The sequence below is a fragment of the Oncorhynchus gorbuscha genome, linkage group LG05 (genome assembly GCF_021184085.1).
Source record: "Oncorhynchus gorbuscha isolate QuinsamMale2020 ecotype Even-year linkage group LG05, OgorEven_v1.0, whole genome shotgun sequence".
Lineage (NCBI taxonomy): Eukaryota > Metazoa > Chordata > Actinopteri > Salmoniformes > Salmonidae > Oncorhynchus > Oncorhynchus gorbuscha.
Genome location: NC_060177.1, coordinates 26,143,107 through 26,161,710, shown reverse-complemented (window position 1 = coordinate 26,161,710; position 18,604 = coordinate 26,143,107). Strand labels below are relative to the sequence as shown.

Genomic DNA, 18,604 nt, shown 5'->3' with positions numbered 1-18,604 from the left:
GGATATCTTTAAGAAATGGCTTTCTTCTTGCCACTCTTCCATAAAGGCCAGATTTGTGCAATATACGACTGATTGTTGTCCTATGGACAGAGTGTCCCACCTCAGCTGTAGATCTCTGTAGTTCATCCAGAGTGATCATGGGCCTCTTGGCTGCATCTCTGATCAGTCTTCTCCCTGTATGAGCTGAAAGTTTAGAGGGATGGCCAGGTCTTGGTAGATTTGCAGTGGTCTGATACTCCTTCCATTTCAATGCTATCGCTTGCACAGTGCTCCTTGGGATGTTTAAAGCTTGGGAAATCTTTTTGTATCCAAATCCGGCTTTAAACTTCTTCACAACAATATCTCGGACCTGCCTGGTGTGTTCCTTGTTCTTCATGATGCTCTCTGCGCTTTTAACGGACCTCTGAGACTATCACAGTGCAGGTGCATTTATACGGAGACTTTACACACAGGTGGATTGTATTTATCATCATTAGTCATTTAGGTCAACCTTGGATCATTCAGAGATCCTCACTGAACTTCTGGAGAGAGTTTGCTGCACTGAAAGTAAAGGGGCTGAATAATTTTGCACACCCAATTTTTCAGTTTTTGATTTGTTAAAAAAGTTTGAAATATCCAATAAATGTCGTTCCACTTCATGATTGTGTCCCACTTGTTGTTGATTCTTCACAAAAAATACAGTTTTATATCTTTATGTTTGAAGCCTGAAATGTGGCAAAAGGTCGCAAAGTTCACGGGGGCCGAATACTTTCGCAAGACACTACATATGATATGAGTAATGTAAGATATGTTAACATTATTTAATGTTTAATGTGACTAGTGATCCATTTATTTAAGTGGCCAGTGATTGGGTCTCAATGTTGGCAGCAGCCTCTCTGAGTTACTGATTGCTGTTTAGCGGTCTGATTGTCTTGAGATAGAAGCTGTTTTTTATTCTCTCGGTCCCATCTTTGATGCACCTGTACTGACCTCGCCTTCTGGATGGTAGTGGTGGGAACAGGAAGTTGCTCGGGTGGTTGATGTCCTTGATGATCTTTTTGGCTTTTCTGTGACATCGGGTCATGAAGGGCAGGTAGTTTGCCCCCGGTGATGCGTTGTGCAGACCGCACCACCCTCTGGAGAGCCTTGTGGTTGAGGGCAGAGCAGTTTGCCGTACCAGGCTGTGATACAGCCCGACAGGATGCTCTCGATTGTGCATCTGTAAAAGTTTGTCAGGGTTTTGGGTGACAAGCCACATTTCTTCAGCCTCCTGAGGTTGAAGAGGTGTTGTTGCTTCTTCTTCACCAAACTGTCTGTGTGGGTGGACCACTTCAGTTTGTCTGTGATGTGCACGCCGAGGAACTTTAAACTTTCCACCTTCTCCACTGCTGTCCCTACAATGTGGATAGGGGGTGCTCCCTCTGCTGTTTCCTGAAGTCCATGATCATCTCCTTTGTTTTGTTGATGTTGAGTGAGATGTTGTTTTCCTGACACCACACTCCGAGGGCCCTTACCTCCTCCCTGTGAACCACTAAACAGAAAATACTCACCCACAACTCAAAATGGGAAAACAGGCTACATAAGTATGGTTCTCAATCAGAGACAACGATTACCAGCTGCCTCTGATTGGGAACCATACCACGCCAAACACATAGAGATAGAAAACATAGAACACAAAACATAGAATGCCAACCCCAACTCACGCCCTGACCAAACTAAAATAGAGACATAAGAAAGGAACTAAGGTCAGGACATGACAATTACTAAGTTTAGCACAAAGATGATCATTCTTAATTCCCAAGGGTAGATGATGAGACCAGAAGGGTTTTATCATCTGTTTTTCCATTACTTTGCCTTTAATGTGCTGGAGAACATATCAATCAGCCAGCGAATTAAAGTTCAGAGTAAAGGGAAAGCTTTAGTTGTCTCTAATGAAGGCTTACAGGCAAATCTTCAATTGAATGCTTATTACTTCCTGCTTTAGTGTTCCCAGCCCATGTCATCACTCTTGCCCCTTCCTGCTGCAGTAAATAAATTAAAACAACTCCTTTCAAATGCTGATGGATGAAACCAAGATGTTATTATGGAGATGTTCATTCAGATTGCCACGGTGCTCGAGAATCCACTTTTTTTTTCTGCATGAAAAATGTCCTGATAGCAGAGACAAAATCATGCATTTAGGCAGTATTACTAATGTGGTGGAAAAGAAGCTAACACAGCCCAGCACACATGTTCACAGTGCCATGGATTGGAGAGTGGTAGATACAGCTCTCGTTCTCTGAGGGAATGTGTGTGTCTCACTAATCATTCCATCTCACATTTGAATCCTGTCTTCAACCCTCTCTTTTTTGCCGTTGCATTATGAGGACTCCTGTTTTGTCTCTTGTCTCAGCTCGCATACTGCTCAGTGAGCCCCACAGCATACCATGTGATCAGATCTACTGTATGTCTAGTGGTATTTCCCAGCAGGCATTGCTTCTGTCCTACTGTGTCTTACACTCTGATTCTCCCTCACAGTTCCTGCCTTCATTCCTCTAGTGCAGTGCTCTCCTGCCCTCCTGACAAAGAGTAATGCATTCAATATGGCAGACATATTGTACTACATCAGCTCATCATATTAGAATGATACCGATAATGATGTGGGGAATACAGCCATTGCGACGGCACAATAACCACTTGGTGGCGGATAGTAACATAATCTCACCCCATAGGTGCAAACTGACAGCTGGAACACAGGCGCAATTCTTAAATTATCATTTGAGTGTCCTAACTGATTGAATTGTAAACAAGACTTAAAAGGAGTGGATTTGCAGTGTAGTGTTTCCTGTGTGGAAGAGATAAATTACAATAATGTCCTCGACAAGCATCTTCCATTTGATCAGTGACAGTGTGTTCTCTATTGTAACAGTGACAACAGTATTATTGTATGATTGATTTACTCTACTTTACATTTTAGTGACAAAAGATTTTCCGCCTTGGGATTTGGTGCCAGAATTCCACCCAATTACGAGGTGAGTATTATCTTGTTTAGTTGTTATAATCTTTCCCCCACTGCTTATTTTCCATCTCTTTCTTGGTATTTTCCCATGCCGTAAGTCTATATTGAATGGCTGATAGCCCTATTTCCTGACACCATTCGTCACTGTCAATGTCTCACATTTCAAATTCATAATTGAGTTTATTTTTAATTCACAAGCCCCTTCTCTGGAAATACCTGTCCCTGAGAAAATAACATGCTCTGAGGAAATTAAAATAATGGCAAGCAGGCAGGGTGGCGCAAGGCTCCTTGGTGTTGATGGCCACTTGTCATAAGGTTTCAGGAGCGAGAGAGGGGCGTTGTTTTAGCAGATTTGCCATGGAGAACAGCGACTCCGCTGTTGTTTTAACTAGCACCCTGGGGAGAGGGTTTGAAGTGCCGCGCGCGCACACACACACACACCGCTCGCTTTCAGACACAGACTGCTTCCAGAGATAGAGAGTCACATTACAGGCACACTGGATTACTGGCAGGTCAACAGACAGAGAAAAGAAGGCTATCAGGATCTGCTTCTGTTCTGTGCATTGGCTTTTAAATAGACTTGACTACTGTAAGTTCTGTAATTATGGCTTAATGGCACCTGTCTTGTCAAAGGTACATACACTGGACCTAAAAGACTGTTGTTTTGATTGGATAGAAAAATGCCACATCTGAACTATTTCTGTACCCCAGGCTGCTAAAATGCTACAAAACCAAATCGGTAAATTCAGCAATAGTTCAAGAGCCCAAAGCTGTTGTATTTACACAAAATAGTAAACGCTTTCAAAGGGCTGTGAGGCTGTGGCTTTGTTCAATAAGATAACTGGACCACTTAATATCAGGAACATGATCATTCTCATACTCAAAGTAAGCTTTATGTCGACTTATGGTCCTATATTTTCATTTATTCCAAAGCTACTTCAGACATTCAAAAGATTGTACAATGTGGACTGACATAAATGAGTGTCCTTGAAGACCCCATTTGTATTTACATTGAGACATAGGGACTTTGTGTCTACACTCATTTCCAGTACAAGCGTGTCTGACTTTTAAAAATTTCCCAACAAACAGGTGTCCCATGACTTTGCCATCAATTTCAACCCAGAGGACGATGAATGTGAAGGTAAGAGAGATGAAGCCTCCTCTGGGTACCTTATACTTCTGAACATCTCAGCAGCTCTGCCCGACCCTCCATCAATCTCTACCGCTGACATTTTACAATGAAAAATTGGCATAGAAGATAACATGTGGAGCTTGAGTGCTTTTCCCGCTCTCAGAACCCATCTTTAATGGACACAGAGCCCTACAAATTCACATTTCCAGTAATACTTTGATCCTTAGTTATTTTACTCCAGCCCACCTGTCTCTCTCCCTTCCTCCCTCCGTCCCTCAATGTGCTACTTCAAGGTGTGTACCCACAGTTGTGTGTGTGTGTGTGTGTGTGTGTTCAGAGATTCAGGGGGTGGTGGAGGCCTACCAGAACTGTCTGCCTAAGATCCAGCTGTATGGCCCCACCAACGTCTCTCCCATCATCAGCAGGATAGCCAAGCTGTCAGCAGGAGAGGAGACCATCAAAGATGCCTCAGTAAGTGTCCCTTTACTGCTGTAATGGAGTGATGTACAGTACAGGCCTGCATGATATGGAGAAAAATACAAATATCCATAACTGATATCCCACCCATTGAGCCTCCATGGATGAGCTGTCTCAGGCTCAGCTCAGCTTTTACCCAATTAATACCAGTCAGCCAAGACAGACCATGTAGGTGTATGATTGAGTGTAGAAATGAAAAACATAATAGTGATGTCATTCACTATTAAATGTTTTTGTCTAATTAAGTGATTATGTCTCTAGAAGCCGGTGTTTGGAGGAAATTGGCACTGTTGTTGTTAGTCTCAGGCCGGCAAACCATGCCAATATATCCTCCAAACACCGTATTTGAGGGAATTATCACTTTTATACAACGGGATACCAACAAAATAAAATAATGATTGACATATTTCCATTAAAAACCTTATTTAGATACATTTATTCATACTACTTCCACAAGATATTGTCCAAATCGTCAAATCTAGGATTGCTGCCCAAGCCGGCTGGCTGGTTTGCTGGAGACACGACCCAGTTAAGTCTTTTTATTCTATATCTATGGACCTTTGTTCTAAATGTTCCGCTGTCATGCTGGCTGGCAACGTTCCTATACCCTTATCTTTAGCTAGCCAACATGGGCTAACACAGTCACATCAAACAGTGCAGCCAGAATAACAGAAAAGTAGCTGCATTTGTGTTTGTTTAAACTGTTTTCTAATGACAGTTATTTGGATACATCCATAACAATGAGCTAATGATGAGCTATTTCGCCTGGCATAGAACATTTGCTTTCTCACCAGTAAACTGTTTGGAGGAGCTAGTCAATGACACAGCTAAAACAATTACTTCAAACTGAAGCTGGAAAGACCGCAAACTAGCTGCACTTTGTTTAGTTTGACCTGTTTTTCTATGGACATTTGTTTGTATATATCCATAAAAACTATGCTGATTTATGATTTCAACTGGCTGAGAAAAGCTGCCTGTCTGTCTCATCCTGACTCCCGAGTCCCGACACGTTGATTACAATCGAACAGCTGGAGATCGAATTTCAATATTGAAACAATGTTACAAATATCAAAGAGACTGACAGCAAGGTTTATACAAATCTCTGCTGTTGAAAACCAAATACTAGTCTAAAAGAAATGGGAGATCAAGTTTATAAATTGTCTGGTTGGGCTGATGAGACAGTGGATTGCGCAGTGAGATGGAACAGTAAATAGGCATTTCATAGCCTTAGCCGGTGCTAACTTGTGGAATAGACACTGTCTGGAACACGGTTTTAACCAATCAGCATCCAGGATTAGACCAACCCATTATATAAATCTGTTATAATTTATTGAGGTTCTGCATAAGAACCTTTTAAAATCTCTCAATGAAACGCTGCACGGATTGAATGCCCAAGGCCTTTAATATCAATGAGTTCCTACATTAGTTTGCCCTCAGGCTATTCCCATTACATTCAAAACACTTTTCCATCATTATGGCCATTTCTTCTGCTTTGTCCTTGTACTGATCTTCATTTATTATTCAATCAACCCTTCTTCTGATCAGTAAATGAGACCAAAGGATCAATGCAAAGAGAATTCAGGACATGAGTTAAAACTGCACTTGAATCCCTAGGGACTCATGGGACATCTGAGAGGGGAATACAAGGGAATACACTTATAGACCTCATATGTAAAATCCATTGGCAAATGTAGGATACATGTAGATGTTGAGGAATTTCTCATTCTTATTGATATCCTGCAGGGAAAGAGAGCAGTGTTGATGGGACTAGAGATTAATACATTATTACTTTTCTCAGTGTTTCTCAGTGGGAGCAGTCAGATTTCAGAGGATAACGTGTTACACACAGAGAAGCCAAGGGCACTGAAGTGTGTGGTGACAAAAGGTCAACACGCAACCGCAACCCTCTCCTCTTTCCTCTCTCCTCCAGCGTTACCACATCCTGCTGATCCTCACGGACGGCGTGGTGACAGACATGGCAGACACACGCGAGGCCATCGTGCGTGCCTCCTACCAGCCCCTGTCCATCATTATCGTTGGCGTGGGCAATGCAGACTTCACAGACATGCAGATCCTGGACGGGGATGACGGGGTGCTGCGCTCACCCAAAGGAGAGCCCGTCCTCCGAGACATTGTGCAGTTTGTGCCCTTCAGAGACTTCAAAACAGTCAGTATTGCCCTCCTTCCCTTCCGTTGTCTATACCTCCAACTTCCCTACCTCCCTCTACTCTGCTATGCCACAGTCATATTCCAACCAAGCCAAAAGAACAGAGGTGTGGGTCTCAAAAGGTCTCAGAAACTGCACTACTTTTTATAATAGCGATGCTGAAGGCCATTAAGTATCCCAATGTGACCTCCAAAGGGGGGGGTAATAGCATTAGCCTCCAATGGGGCTTTGAAGACATGCTAACAGCCAGGCAGCCTCTCATTTGCTGGCCTTGCCAGTGCTACAGATATAGGAGCTTCAGAAAACCCTCCTAAGAAAAATACATGTTGTCACCAGGAAAGAAAATCCATTAATTTCGAAAAGTAATGATGAAAAATGCAAATATACCTCCAAAAGCTTGATGCGATTTGTCTGTATGCTCCCCAAAGCTCTCTTTCATTTTGACCGCTGCCCAAACAACGGAAAACACAAATCACTCTTTCCATTCTTCCTTTTGTTAGGTTAAAACACAATTTGCCCAGAGTTTCATTGGATTTAGGTGCCACTGAAAATGATTGCTTTAACCGTTTGGGGTCTTGTGCCAGAACTGTCCAGACTACAGCTGTGTTCTATTTTTCACAGGCCTCGCCCGCTGCCTTAGCCAAATGTGTCCTGGCGGAAGTGCCCAACCAAGTGGTGGAGTACTACAGTCACAAGGCCATCTGCCCCATGCCGCCTGTCCCATCATGTGACTCTCCTACCTCCCTTGCCAACACCCCTACAGAATCACTGCCAGCAGTGGGGACCACGGCCTGACTACATCTCTGTCCAGCAGAGAGAGCGAGAGAGAGGGTGCATATCGCTGCTCTGGACCAAGAACCATGGTCATTAATATTAGTGTTGTTATCATTCCTTTTTCATTCGTACAGCGTTCACACACAGACTGGAAACTGAAACCTTTGGATTGTTTTCTCTCTCCGTTCGGATCATGTCGCTCTGCCTGGCTGTGCATCCATCTGCCTGTTCAGCATGATGCGGTAGCCTTCGTCCTCTTCCTCCTGTTTTGAGGATGCATGCAGGTGAATCCCTCCCAGAGTTGATCAACTACGGTCACATGCTCTCTGTCACCTTCTACCCTGATACTGGCACCTCGGCCCTCAGTTAATTTTTCTATGACTTCTAAGGTTCTCCAAGGCGTCAGTCTGCTTCTCCTCTGTGTCCATTTTGCTCTGCTGTGTCTCTCTAAGTCTTACTGCCCATCACTGGTATTGTCGGAAGAGCCTGTCAACTGAAGGGGGGGGGGGGGTCTGAACATATCAAACCACATGAGTCTTTCAATTATGTGGAAATAAATGTAGGTAAAACTTTATTTTACTATTCCAACAGGATGCCTGCACAGAAAAGGTAGTCATATACAGTACCAGTCAAAAGTTTGGACACATCTACTCATTCAAGGGTTTTTCTTTATTTTTACTGTTTTCTACATTGTAGAATGATACTGAAGACATCGAAACTATAAAATAACACATGGAATCATGTAGTAATCAAAAAAGTGTCAAACAAATCCAAATATATTTTATATTCTTCAAAGTGGCCACCCTTTGCCTTGATGATAGCTTAGAACACACTTGGCATTCTCTCAACCAGCTTCATGAGGTAGTCACCTGGAATGTATTTCAATTAACAGGTGTGCCTTGTTAATTTGTGGAATTTCTTTCCTTAATGAGCTAAAAAGTTGTGTTTTGAAAAGGTAGGGGTGGTATACAGGAGATATACTATTTGGTAAAAATTCATATTATTGCAAGAACAGCTCAAATAAGCAAAGAGAAACGACAGTCCATTCATTACTTTAAGACATTATGGTCAGTCAATCCAGAAAACTGCAGTCGCAAAAACCATTGAATTAACAGCCCAAATAAATGCTTCACAGAGTTTGAGTAGCAGACATCTCAAAAACCACTGTTCAGAGGAAACTGCGTATATCAGACCTTCATGGTCGAATTGCTGCGAAGAAACCACTACTAAAGGACACCAATAATAAGAAGAGACTTGCTTTGGCCAGGAAACACTAGCAATGGACATTAGACTGGTGGAAATCTGGCCTTTTGAGACTTGGTACCAACCACAGTGTCTTTGTGAGAAACAGAGTAGGTGAATGGATGATCTCTGCATATATGGTTCCCATCCGTGAAGCATGGTGGAGGAGGTGTGGAGGTGCTTTGTTGGTGATACTGTCAGTGATTCATTTAGAATTCAAGGCACACTTAACCAGCATGGTGACCACAGCGATAAACCATCCCATCTGGTTTACGCTTAGTGGGACTGTCATTTGTTTTTCAACAGGACAATGACCCAAAACACACCTCCAGGCTGTGTACGGGCTATTTTTTTTTAACCTTTATTTTAGGCAAGTCAGTTAAGAACAAATTCTTATTTTCAATGACGGCCTAGGAACAGTGGGTTAACTGCCTGTTCAAGGGCAGAACGACAGATTTTGTACCTTGTCAGCTCAGGGATTTGAACTTGCAACCTTTCGGTTACTAGTCCAATGCTCTAACCACTAGGCTACACTGCCGCCGGAGAGGGATGGAGCGCTGCATCAGATGACCTGGCCTCCACAATCACCCGACCTCAACCCAATTGAGATTGCGGTCCAACTCATCCCAAACAGAGTGAAGGAAAAGTAGCCAATAAGTGCTCAGCATATGTGGAAACTCCTTCAACACTGTTGGAAACGTATTGACAAGAGTGCAAAGCTTTCATGGCTACTTTCTAAAACATATTTTTATTTGTTTAATGCTTTTTGGGTTACTACATGATTCTATATGTGTTATTTCATAGTTGTGATGTCTTCACTATTATTCTACTATGTATAAAATAGTAAGAATATAGAGAAACCCTTGCATGAGTAGATGGGTCCAAACTTTTGACGGGGACTGTACAAGCAAACCTGACATTTTGTAACATGACTCACACTAATATTACGTTACAGTACCACTATGTACCATTATGGCAGAGCATTCAAATAACATTTTACAGAAGTGTATACATGATAATGAATGATGAAGATCTACATCAGATAAATCAGATCTTTTTCAACTGTTATGCCCATGACCTCCATAGGAAGCATACCTTCGGTCGGGTTGAGAAAAAGATCAATCCCTATCTGGAGCCTTAGCCAGTGACATCTCTTAACTGAATTAATGAGGAACATTTTCAATGGGGCTCTTCGTGGTGTTTGTATCACTAAGGCTGTATGATATTTTAGGTCTTTAAAAAAAAAATCTTATTCAAGGGAGATAACCTTGCGTCTCATTACTCATGTGAAAGACCTCACTGCACTGTCTGCTGAAGAAACGAAATACGGTGGAATGTATATGATTTATATTGTTTGAGGAGTGCAAATGTCACAGGAGTACACTGACATTAATGAGAGAAGACCCGAGAGTGGGATCATGGCCTTGTATTCTTATTGACTTGTTTGGATGAGATGCTGCTGACTTATGGTAAGCAGCTTTACATGCACATCCCTCCATGATTAATATGTACTGTAACAATTTTTTCCCTCTAGGAACTATTTTGTTCTCTCTGTTGACACTTTGACTTGTTGATTGTATAAATCATGGGTAAGAAGTCTTGCACATAGTTCCATGAACTTCTTCTGATAAAACAAATTCTACTGACGTAGTTTAGGTGCATCAGATATGATGCAAACAGGTAACCTGAATCACTGAAATCCTACTATTTTGTCTGCCCATATTTTTACATACACTAAGAATAACACTTAAAAACAGGTTGCATTCAGTATAAAGATTGCAAATGTTTTCTCATGATGGAGAAATACCATGAAAATCACTAGGAAAACTAGCCCTAATCCTCATCAGTACATTTCTCTGGACAGTAACAACCACATGCAGGCTGGAATTCATTTGAACCCACCATAGATGGTTATTGGCCAATTAGCATAATATAGGTCTCTAGATGTTGATGCCAGTCCGTGCCATTGCCTCTTTCCCCTTTCTTGATGCAACTTTCTAATTATCAAGTTCACTTTGGCTTCTCTCTCAATACTTGCATCTCTCCCAGATGGCCCATGTGCTCTTGTGTACATAACTATGGCTAAACTCCCCGGTACTCCTGTGTGCTGTGGTCTGAGCTCCTCTGAAGAACAGTGAGTGTGTATCTGTTACTAAGGACCATAAGCCTACTGCCTATTGATTCAGGACGCCCAGATCTGGAGTCCTACTTGATCAGCTGAATGTAAATAACCCTGGATGGACTTTCATCTCCACACTGGGGCTCTGCAATGTGATTTGTAGGATGGGGAAATGGATGTAGAACATTTGCCAATGTTCTGTTGGACTGAGTGCTGACGTCAATGGTAATATATTGAAGTATTTTACATTTATTAATTCTTTGTTTGTTTTTGTTTGGATATCTACTATGTGTTTGTTTGAATATGATGACACCATTTCTCAAGGTGGCATAATGCCATGGATTTATTCATCACATGAACGGATAACTCATTTTTAGGATTACCGTTGTGCAATGGCAAGAGACCTTATCTATCAGATCTATATTGAGAAATGTATGAATCATTGGCAAGATGATGGGGTACACTGTTACCGTTCCAGCCCCTTGGTCCTTATCTTTATTGCACAAGCTAAAACAGTGTGCATTTTCATAGAATTGGCTTGTGTGCAGCCCAACATATGCGCACACTAAGACCATACATACATTACACACTCCGAGCAACAGCAAGTGATATCATGCTGACATGAATCAGTATTCCTGTTCCTGAGGGGGAACGGGATTTGAACACCATATGCTCAAGGCACAAGTATCAGCATCTTTCTGGTGTTTCTTTCCTGTGCTGTACTTTTGTTCCCACCCTGGACAACATGGCCCTGGACAACATGGCTCATTATGTAATGTTGCCCTCAGGCACAAGCCAAAGCACTCTCCATCAACTCAAATCATCCTTTGCTCAGTTCATTTTAAGAATAAACCCTTTAGACCAAATGCAGTTAGTGCAGGTATTGCTAAACCTGATGCATACAGTGTCTAGCAGTATTGATTTCAATGGTGGATGTCTCCTTTGAAATATTTATGCAGGGAGAATGACTGTTTTTAAATGAGCACAGCGAAGAGTACATAATCTGAGATATTTATTTTGCATTCACCACTGACAAACATGGGCTCTGAACACTACGGTACAATGGGTGGAAGGTAATACAGGCTAGTCTATTGCCCTGCTGTGTATTCCCTAAACCACTGGATGATTTTGAGGTCATAGATATTTTAATTCTAAAAAGAGAATTCATTGCATGCTTACCTCTGTTGTTAAGATGTGTTGTGCATTCCTTTGGAGTACGATATGCTGATAGGCAAGCCTGCATTTGCACAAACCTCTGTTCATGTTGTGGATGCTCTATTTATCTTGCATTTAGGCCAATAAATCCAGTCAACTGCATGATAGTGTCTGTGATGTCTCATCCTTGTAAAAAAAGTGGAAATATTTGTCTATATTCTTCCATGGTTTTTAAGTGGAAAACTAAATAAAGATTGAGTATTTATTGCCATTGATTTGATCATTCTTCTTCTCATTCGATTCAGGTTATTAGGTTGTGGGAATTTATGACGTACCTTTTGGAGGCAAGACAATATTGGATAATATGTTGCTACAATAGGAATTTCTCACAGATTTCCATTACAGTGGCCCCTGTGAGCCCCACATCTGACTCAAAGCACTTACTGATGCCATTAAACCACCAGAGAGATGGAGTGGCATCCCCTGTTCATTTTCTGGGACCTATAACATGTTTTTTGCCTTGTGGTTCAATTTAAATGGGAAAGAGGAATACAATTGAGAGAGGAATGCAGCAGTCTTTTGGGAGACGCAATCTCTGCTCTCGTATGATTTCCCCGGTGTGGCGTAAGCTTTGGACAGGATACTCCATGCACACGCTCACCGTGGCCGGGTCAGCGATGATGAGGCTGTATAGCGTCAGTACATGTAATGGGGGTGAAGACTGCTCCTTCAGACAGTTCCTTTCATTTAACGGCTATTGTGCGAGAGCGCTGCATAGCGGCTGTTTCCATGGTGATGGGGACTTGTGAGAATACCTATGTTCTGAGAAAACCAGGGACAGAGGCGGGGGGGAAGGGGAGTGGTAGAGGGCTCGGTACGGAATAGAGAGAAGTTTTTCTTTAAATACTTATTTTTTAACAGAAGCCTTGACTGTGTTGTTCAGTGCCCTCACAAGGCCAGATAGAATCCACAAGCCACCCCAGCTGAGCTCTATGCTCGAGGCTAAAGCTTTGCTGGATAAAGATGCTTCTTCAAGTCTTACAGTAAAAACCCTGCTCCTTCCATCACATGGTTGTAAAGAAGTTTATTTTTAAACCTCACAACGGCAGGTCAAAGTGGTGGTAAAAGTATTGATAAAACATAATGTTGGGGTTGAAGTGATATCCTGGAAAACTGATATCCCACAATCCTGATGCTGCTCTGCCGACCATTCGAGAGGTATTGGATTCCTCCAGCAGGCCTGGCTGTAGTGAGGAGTGGTGTAAGTTGAGCAATGTTTTACATTCTGCATCACTCCGTCAAGGGAAATATAATATTCTTTCTAACAAATATCTAAATATATTTCAGGATCTTGTGTTCTTATACAGAAAGTAATACAGTGCATTCGGAAAGTATTCAGACCCCTTGATATATTCCACATTTGTTTTGTTACAGCCTTATTCTAAAATGGATTAAATTGTTGACTTGTTGGAAAGGTGGCATCCTATGACGGTGCCCTGTTGAAAGAGTGTATGGGGTAAGTTGAGACGCCTACCCTAACAAACACTTTGTTCTTTTTTCTTTTACACTTTTAACATTACCTCATATCTCAGCGATAATGCCTTGCATTACACCTGAGAAGAAAACACTTCAATTTGCTCAACTTGCCATTGGATCAACCATTGGCTCAACTTACACCAAGGTATACAATTTGACTATATTAGCCCAGACAGCTACAAGGATGCACTTTCATGCTAGGTTTAGGACCTCATATTGAAGCTTATAGAGACCCCCCCACCTTATGTAAAGAACAATCTTTAAATTATATATTTGGTTTAGAAACAAGCATCATGAAACCTCTAAATAAATTAATTTGACTTTTCCATGTGATTCCTACCATCACAGACTCCATGAAATGGTGACCTCTTCCTAAATATCTGGTCAAATTATACATTTTGTGTATGGTTTCCTAGAAACAACGGTGGGTGAACTTACCCCTTTGGCTCAACTTACCCCACTCTCCCTTACTGTTTTCCTGTCTATATTAGCAAGGATAATGAGGCTGAGTGGACCCATTCCTCTGTAATGGGGAAACACTCTCTTCTCTCTGCAGATCCTTTGTGCCCTGATTTACAGCCACAATTAAAGAGCGCTCAGCACAGCCAAACATTCATCGGCAATAGAATCGACAACAGAGTCGCACCCTGAGACAGAGGAAACAGCTCATCAACTCAGAGTTATAGAGAGACTTTAACGCAGGGAGGCCCAGCTGGGTTCCCACTCGCCGGCAGGGCGGGATGTAGATTGGTGTGCGTTACAGTGCTGGGCAGCAGGCTCTAATGAGGAAATTAATGATTGAAGGTGGAGGTAGGGAGCTGCTCAGGAGTAATTAGCCATCTCTTCTGATGTTCTCTGGCATTCAGTGAGCTCCAAAAGCATTGGAAAAGTTAAACAATCTTTGTTGTTTTGGCTCTGCATTCCAGCACTTTATATTTTAAATGATACAATGACTATGAGTTAAAGAGCAGATTGTCAACTTTAATTTGAGGGTATTTTCATCCATATGTGGTGACTTGTTAAGAAATTACAGCACTTGTTGGATATAGTCCCCCTATTTTAGGGGACCAAAAGTAAGAAAAATGTGCTAAATAAACAAAAGGAAAAATAGTAACACAATAAAATAGCAATAACGAGGCCATATACAAGGGGTACCAGTACCCGAATCAATGTGCTGGGGTAGTCGAGGTAATTGAGGTAATATGTACATGTAGGTAAGGGTAAAGTGAATATGCATAGATAATAAACAGAGAGTACCAGCAGCGAATGTGAAGAGTCTGAAGGAATGTGAATGTACAGTACCAGTCAAAGGTTTGGACACACCTACTCATTCAAGGGTTTTTCTTTATTTTTTATGTTTTTCTACATTGTAGAATAATAGTGAAGACATCAAAACTATGAAATAACACATATGAAATCATGCAGTAACCAAGAAAGGGTTAAACATATACAAATACATGTAAAACCTTAGATTCTTCAAGGTATGGTGGTTTGGCCTTGATGACAGCTTTCCACACTCTTGGCATTCTCTCAACCAGTTTCATGAAGCATGGAATGCATGGAATGCATTAATGGAATGCATTTCAATTAACAGGTGTGCCTTGTTAAAGATTAATTTCTTAATGCGTTTGAGCCAATCAGTTGTGTTGTGACAAGGTAGGGGTGGTATACAGAAGATAGGCCTATTTGATAAAAGACCAAGTCCATATTATGGCAAGAACAGCTCTCATGAGGACCACCACAGGAAAGGAAGACCCATAGTTAACTCTGCTGCAGAGGATAAGTTCATTAGAGTTATCAACCTCAGAAAATGCAGCACAAATAAATGCCTCATAGAGTTCAAGTAACAGACACATCTCAACATCAACTGTTCAGAGGAGACTGCGTGAATCAGGCATCCTGGTCAAATTGCTGCAAAGAAACCTCTACTGAAGTACATCAATAAGTAGAAGAGACTTTCTTGGGCCATGAAACATGAGCAATGGACATTAGACCGGTGGAAATCTGTCCTTTAGTCTGATGAGTCCAAATATGAGATTTTTGGTTCCAACCGCAGTGTCTCTGTGAGACGCAGAGTAGGTGAATGGATGATCTCCGCATGTGTAGTTCCCACCGTGAAGCATGGAGGAGGAGGTGTGATGGTGTGGGCGTGCTTTGCTGGTGACACTGTTGGTGAATTATTTAGAATTCAAGGCACACTTAACCAGCATGGCGACCACAGCATTCTGCAGCGATACGCCATTCCAGTGCTGCATCAGTGCTGCATCAGATCACCTTGACCTCAACCCAATTTAGATGGTTTGGGATGAGTTGGACCGCAGAGTGAAGGAAAAGCAGCCAACAAGTGCTCAGCATATGTGGGAACTCCTTCAAGACTGTTGGAAAAGCATTCCAGGTGAAGCTGATTGAGAGAATGACAAGTGTGCAAAACTGTCATCAAGGCAAAGTGTGGCTATTTTGAAGAATCTCAAATATAAAATATGTTTTGATTTGTTTAATACTTTTTTGGGTTACTACATGATTCAAGAAGTGTTATTTCATAGTATTGATGTCTTCTGGTCAGCTTGCGGTGGGCTTCCCTTTGTAGTCCTTGACAGTTTGCAAGCACTGCGACATCCAACAAGCATCAGAGCCAGTGTAGTAGGATTCGATCTTAGTCCTGAATTGATGCTTTGCCTGTTTGATGGTTCGTTGGAAGGCATAGCGGGATTTCTTATAAGCATCCGGATTAGTGTTCTGCTCCTTGAAAGCGGCAGCTCTTCAGCGGATGTTAGTATGTATGTCGCCTGTAATCCATGTTTTCTGGTTGGTATATGATCATTGTGGGGATCGTCAATGCACTTATTAATGGAGTCGGTGACTGATTTGGTATACTCCTCAATGACATCAGATGAATCCCAGAACACATGTGAGTCTGTGCTAGTGAAACAGTCCTGTAGCTTAGCATCCGCTTCATCGGACCACTTCCGTATTAAGCTCGTCACTGTTACTTCCTGTTTTAGTTTTTGCTTGTAAGCAGGAATCAGGAGGATAGAGTTAAGGTCAGATTTGCCAAATGGAGGGCTTTGTACACACCTCTGTGAGTGGAGTAAAGGTAATCTAGAGTTTTTTCCCTTTAGTTGCATGTGACATGCTGGTAGAAATTAGGTAAAACAGATTTCAGTTTTCCTGCATTAAAGTCCCCAGCCACTAGGAACGCCGCCTCTGGATGAGTATTTTCTTGTTTGCCTATGGCCTTATTGTCACGATCGTTGGAAGCAGACATCTTTTATTTAAAGTAAGTGAACCACACATCAAACAATAAAGATTAAACGAAACGACAATGGAGTGCTAACATGCAACTACACACAAACAATATCCCACAAAACACAGGTGGAAAAAATTATACTTAAATACACTGCTCAAAAATATAAAGGGAACACTTAAACAACACAATGTAACTCCAAGTCAATCACACTTCTGTGAAATCAAACTGTCCACTTAGGAAGCAACATTGATTGACAATAAATGTCACATGCTGTTGTGCAAATGGAATAGACAACAGGTGGAAATTATAGGCAATTAGCAAGACACCCCTAATAAAGGAGTGGTTCTGCAGGTGGTGACCACAGACCACTTCTCAGTTCCTATGCTTCCTGGCTGATGTTTTGGTCACTTTTGAATGCTGGAGGTGCTTTCACTCTAGTGGTAGCATGAGACGGAGTCTACAACCCACACATGTGGCTCAGGTAGTGCAGCTCATCCAGGATGGCACATCAATGCGAGCTGTGGCAAGAAGGTTTGCTGTGTCTGTCAGCGTAGTGTCCAGAGCATGGAGGCGCTACCAGGAGACAGGCCAGTACATCAGGAGATGTGGAGGAGGCCGTAGGAGGGCAACAACCCAGCAGAAGGACCGCTACATCCGCCTTTGTGCAAGGAGGAGCACTGCCAGAGCCCTGCAAAATTACCTCCAGCAGGCCACAAATGTGCATGCATCTGCTCAAACGGTCAGAAACAGACTCCATGAGGGTGGTATGAGGGCACGACGTCCACATTTGGGGGTTGTGCTTACAGCCCAACACCGTGCAGAACGTTTGGCATTTGCCAGAGAACACCAAGATTGGCAAATTCGCCACTGGCGCCCTGTGCTCTTCACAGATGAAAGCAGGTTCACACTGAGCACAAGTGACAGACGTGACAGAGTCTGGAGACGCCGTGGAGAACGTTCTGCTGCCTGCAACATCCTCCAGCATGACCAGTTTGCGGTGGGTCAGTCATGGTGTGGGGTGGCATTTCTTTGGGAGGCCGCACTGCCCTCCATGTGCTCACCAGAGGTAGCCTGACTGCCATTAGGTACCGAGATGAGATCCTCAGACCCCTTGTGAGACCATATGCTGGTGCGGTTGGCCCTGGGTTCCTCCTAATGCAAGACAATGCTAGACCTCATGTGGCTGGAGTGTGTCAATTGAGCACATCTGGGACATCATGTCTCGCTCCATCCACCAACGCCACATTGCACCACAGACTGTCCAGGAGTTGGCGAATGCTTTAGTCCAGGTCTGGGAGGAGATCCCTCAGGAGACCATCCGCCACCTCATCAGGAGCATGCCCAGGCATTGTAGGGAGGTCATACAGGCACTTGGAGGCCACACACACTACTGAGCCTCATTTTTACTTGTTTTAAGGACATTACATCAAAGTTGGATCAGCCTGTAGTGTGGTTTTCCACTTTAATTTGGAGTGTGACTCCAAATCCAGACTTCCATGGGTTGATACATTTGATTTCCATTGATCATTTTTGTGTGATTTTGTTGTCAGCACATTCAACTATGTAAAGAAAAAAAGAAAAAATTCATTCAGATCTAGGATGTGTTATTTTAGTGTTCCCTTTATTTTTTTGAGCAGTGTATGATCCCCAATTAGAGACAACGATACCAGCTGCCTCTAATTGGGAATCATACAAAATCACCAATATAGAAAAAAAAACTAGAACCCCACATAGAAATAATAAACTAGACTAAACCCCCAGTCACGACCTGACCTATT

At 42.4% G+C, this 18,604-nt stretch overlaps 1 protein-coding gene across 2 annotated transcripts in view; it reads left to right on the top strand.

Moving 5' to 3' along the window:
• The window catches only part of LOC124035056 (copine-7-like), a 48,374-nt gene extending 40,366 nt beyond the window's left edge, over positions 1 to 8,008 (top strand). For both annotated transcript variants that reach the window (XM_046348472.1, XM_046348471.1), the window contains exons 12-16: positions 2,936 to 2,990; positions 4,067 to 4,118; positions 4,447 to 4,580; positions 6,517 to 6,753; positions 7,375 to 8,008. In XM_046348472.1, the coding sequence (XP_046204428.1) occupies positions 2,936 to 2,990; positions 4,067 to 4,118; positions 4,447 to 4,580; positions 6,517 to 6,753; positions 7,375 to 7,548 (652 nt within the window). In that variant the 3' untranslated portion in view covers positions 7,549 to 8,008. The remainder of the gene's footprint in view (positions 1 to 2,935; positions 2,991 to 4,066; positions 4,119 to 4,446; positions 4,581 to 6,516; positions 6,754 to 7,374) is intronic.
• The last annotated feature ends 10,596 nt before the right edge of the window (positions 8,009 to 18,604 follow it).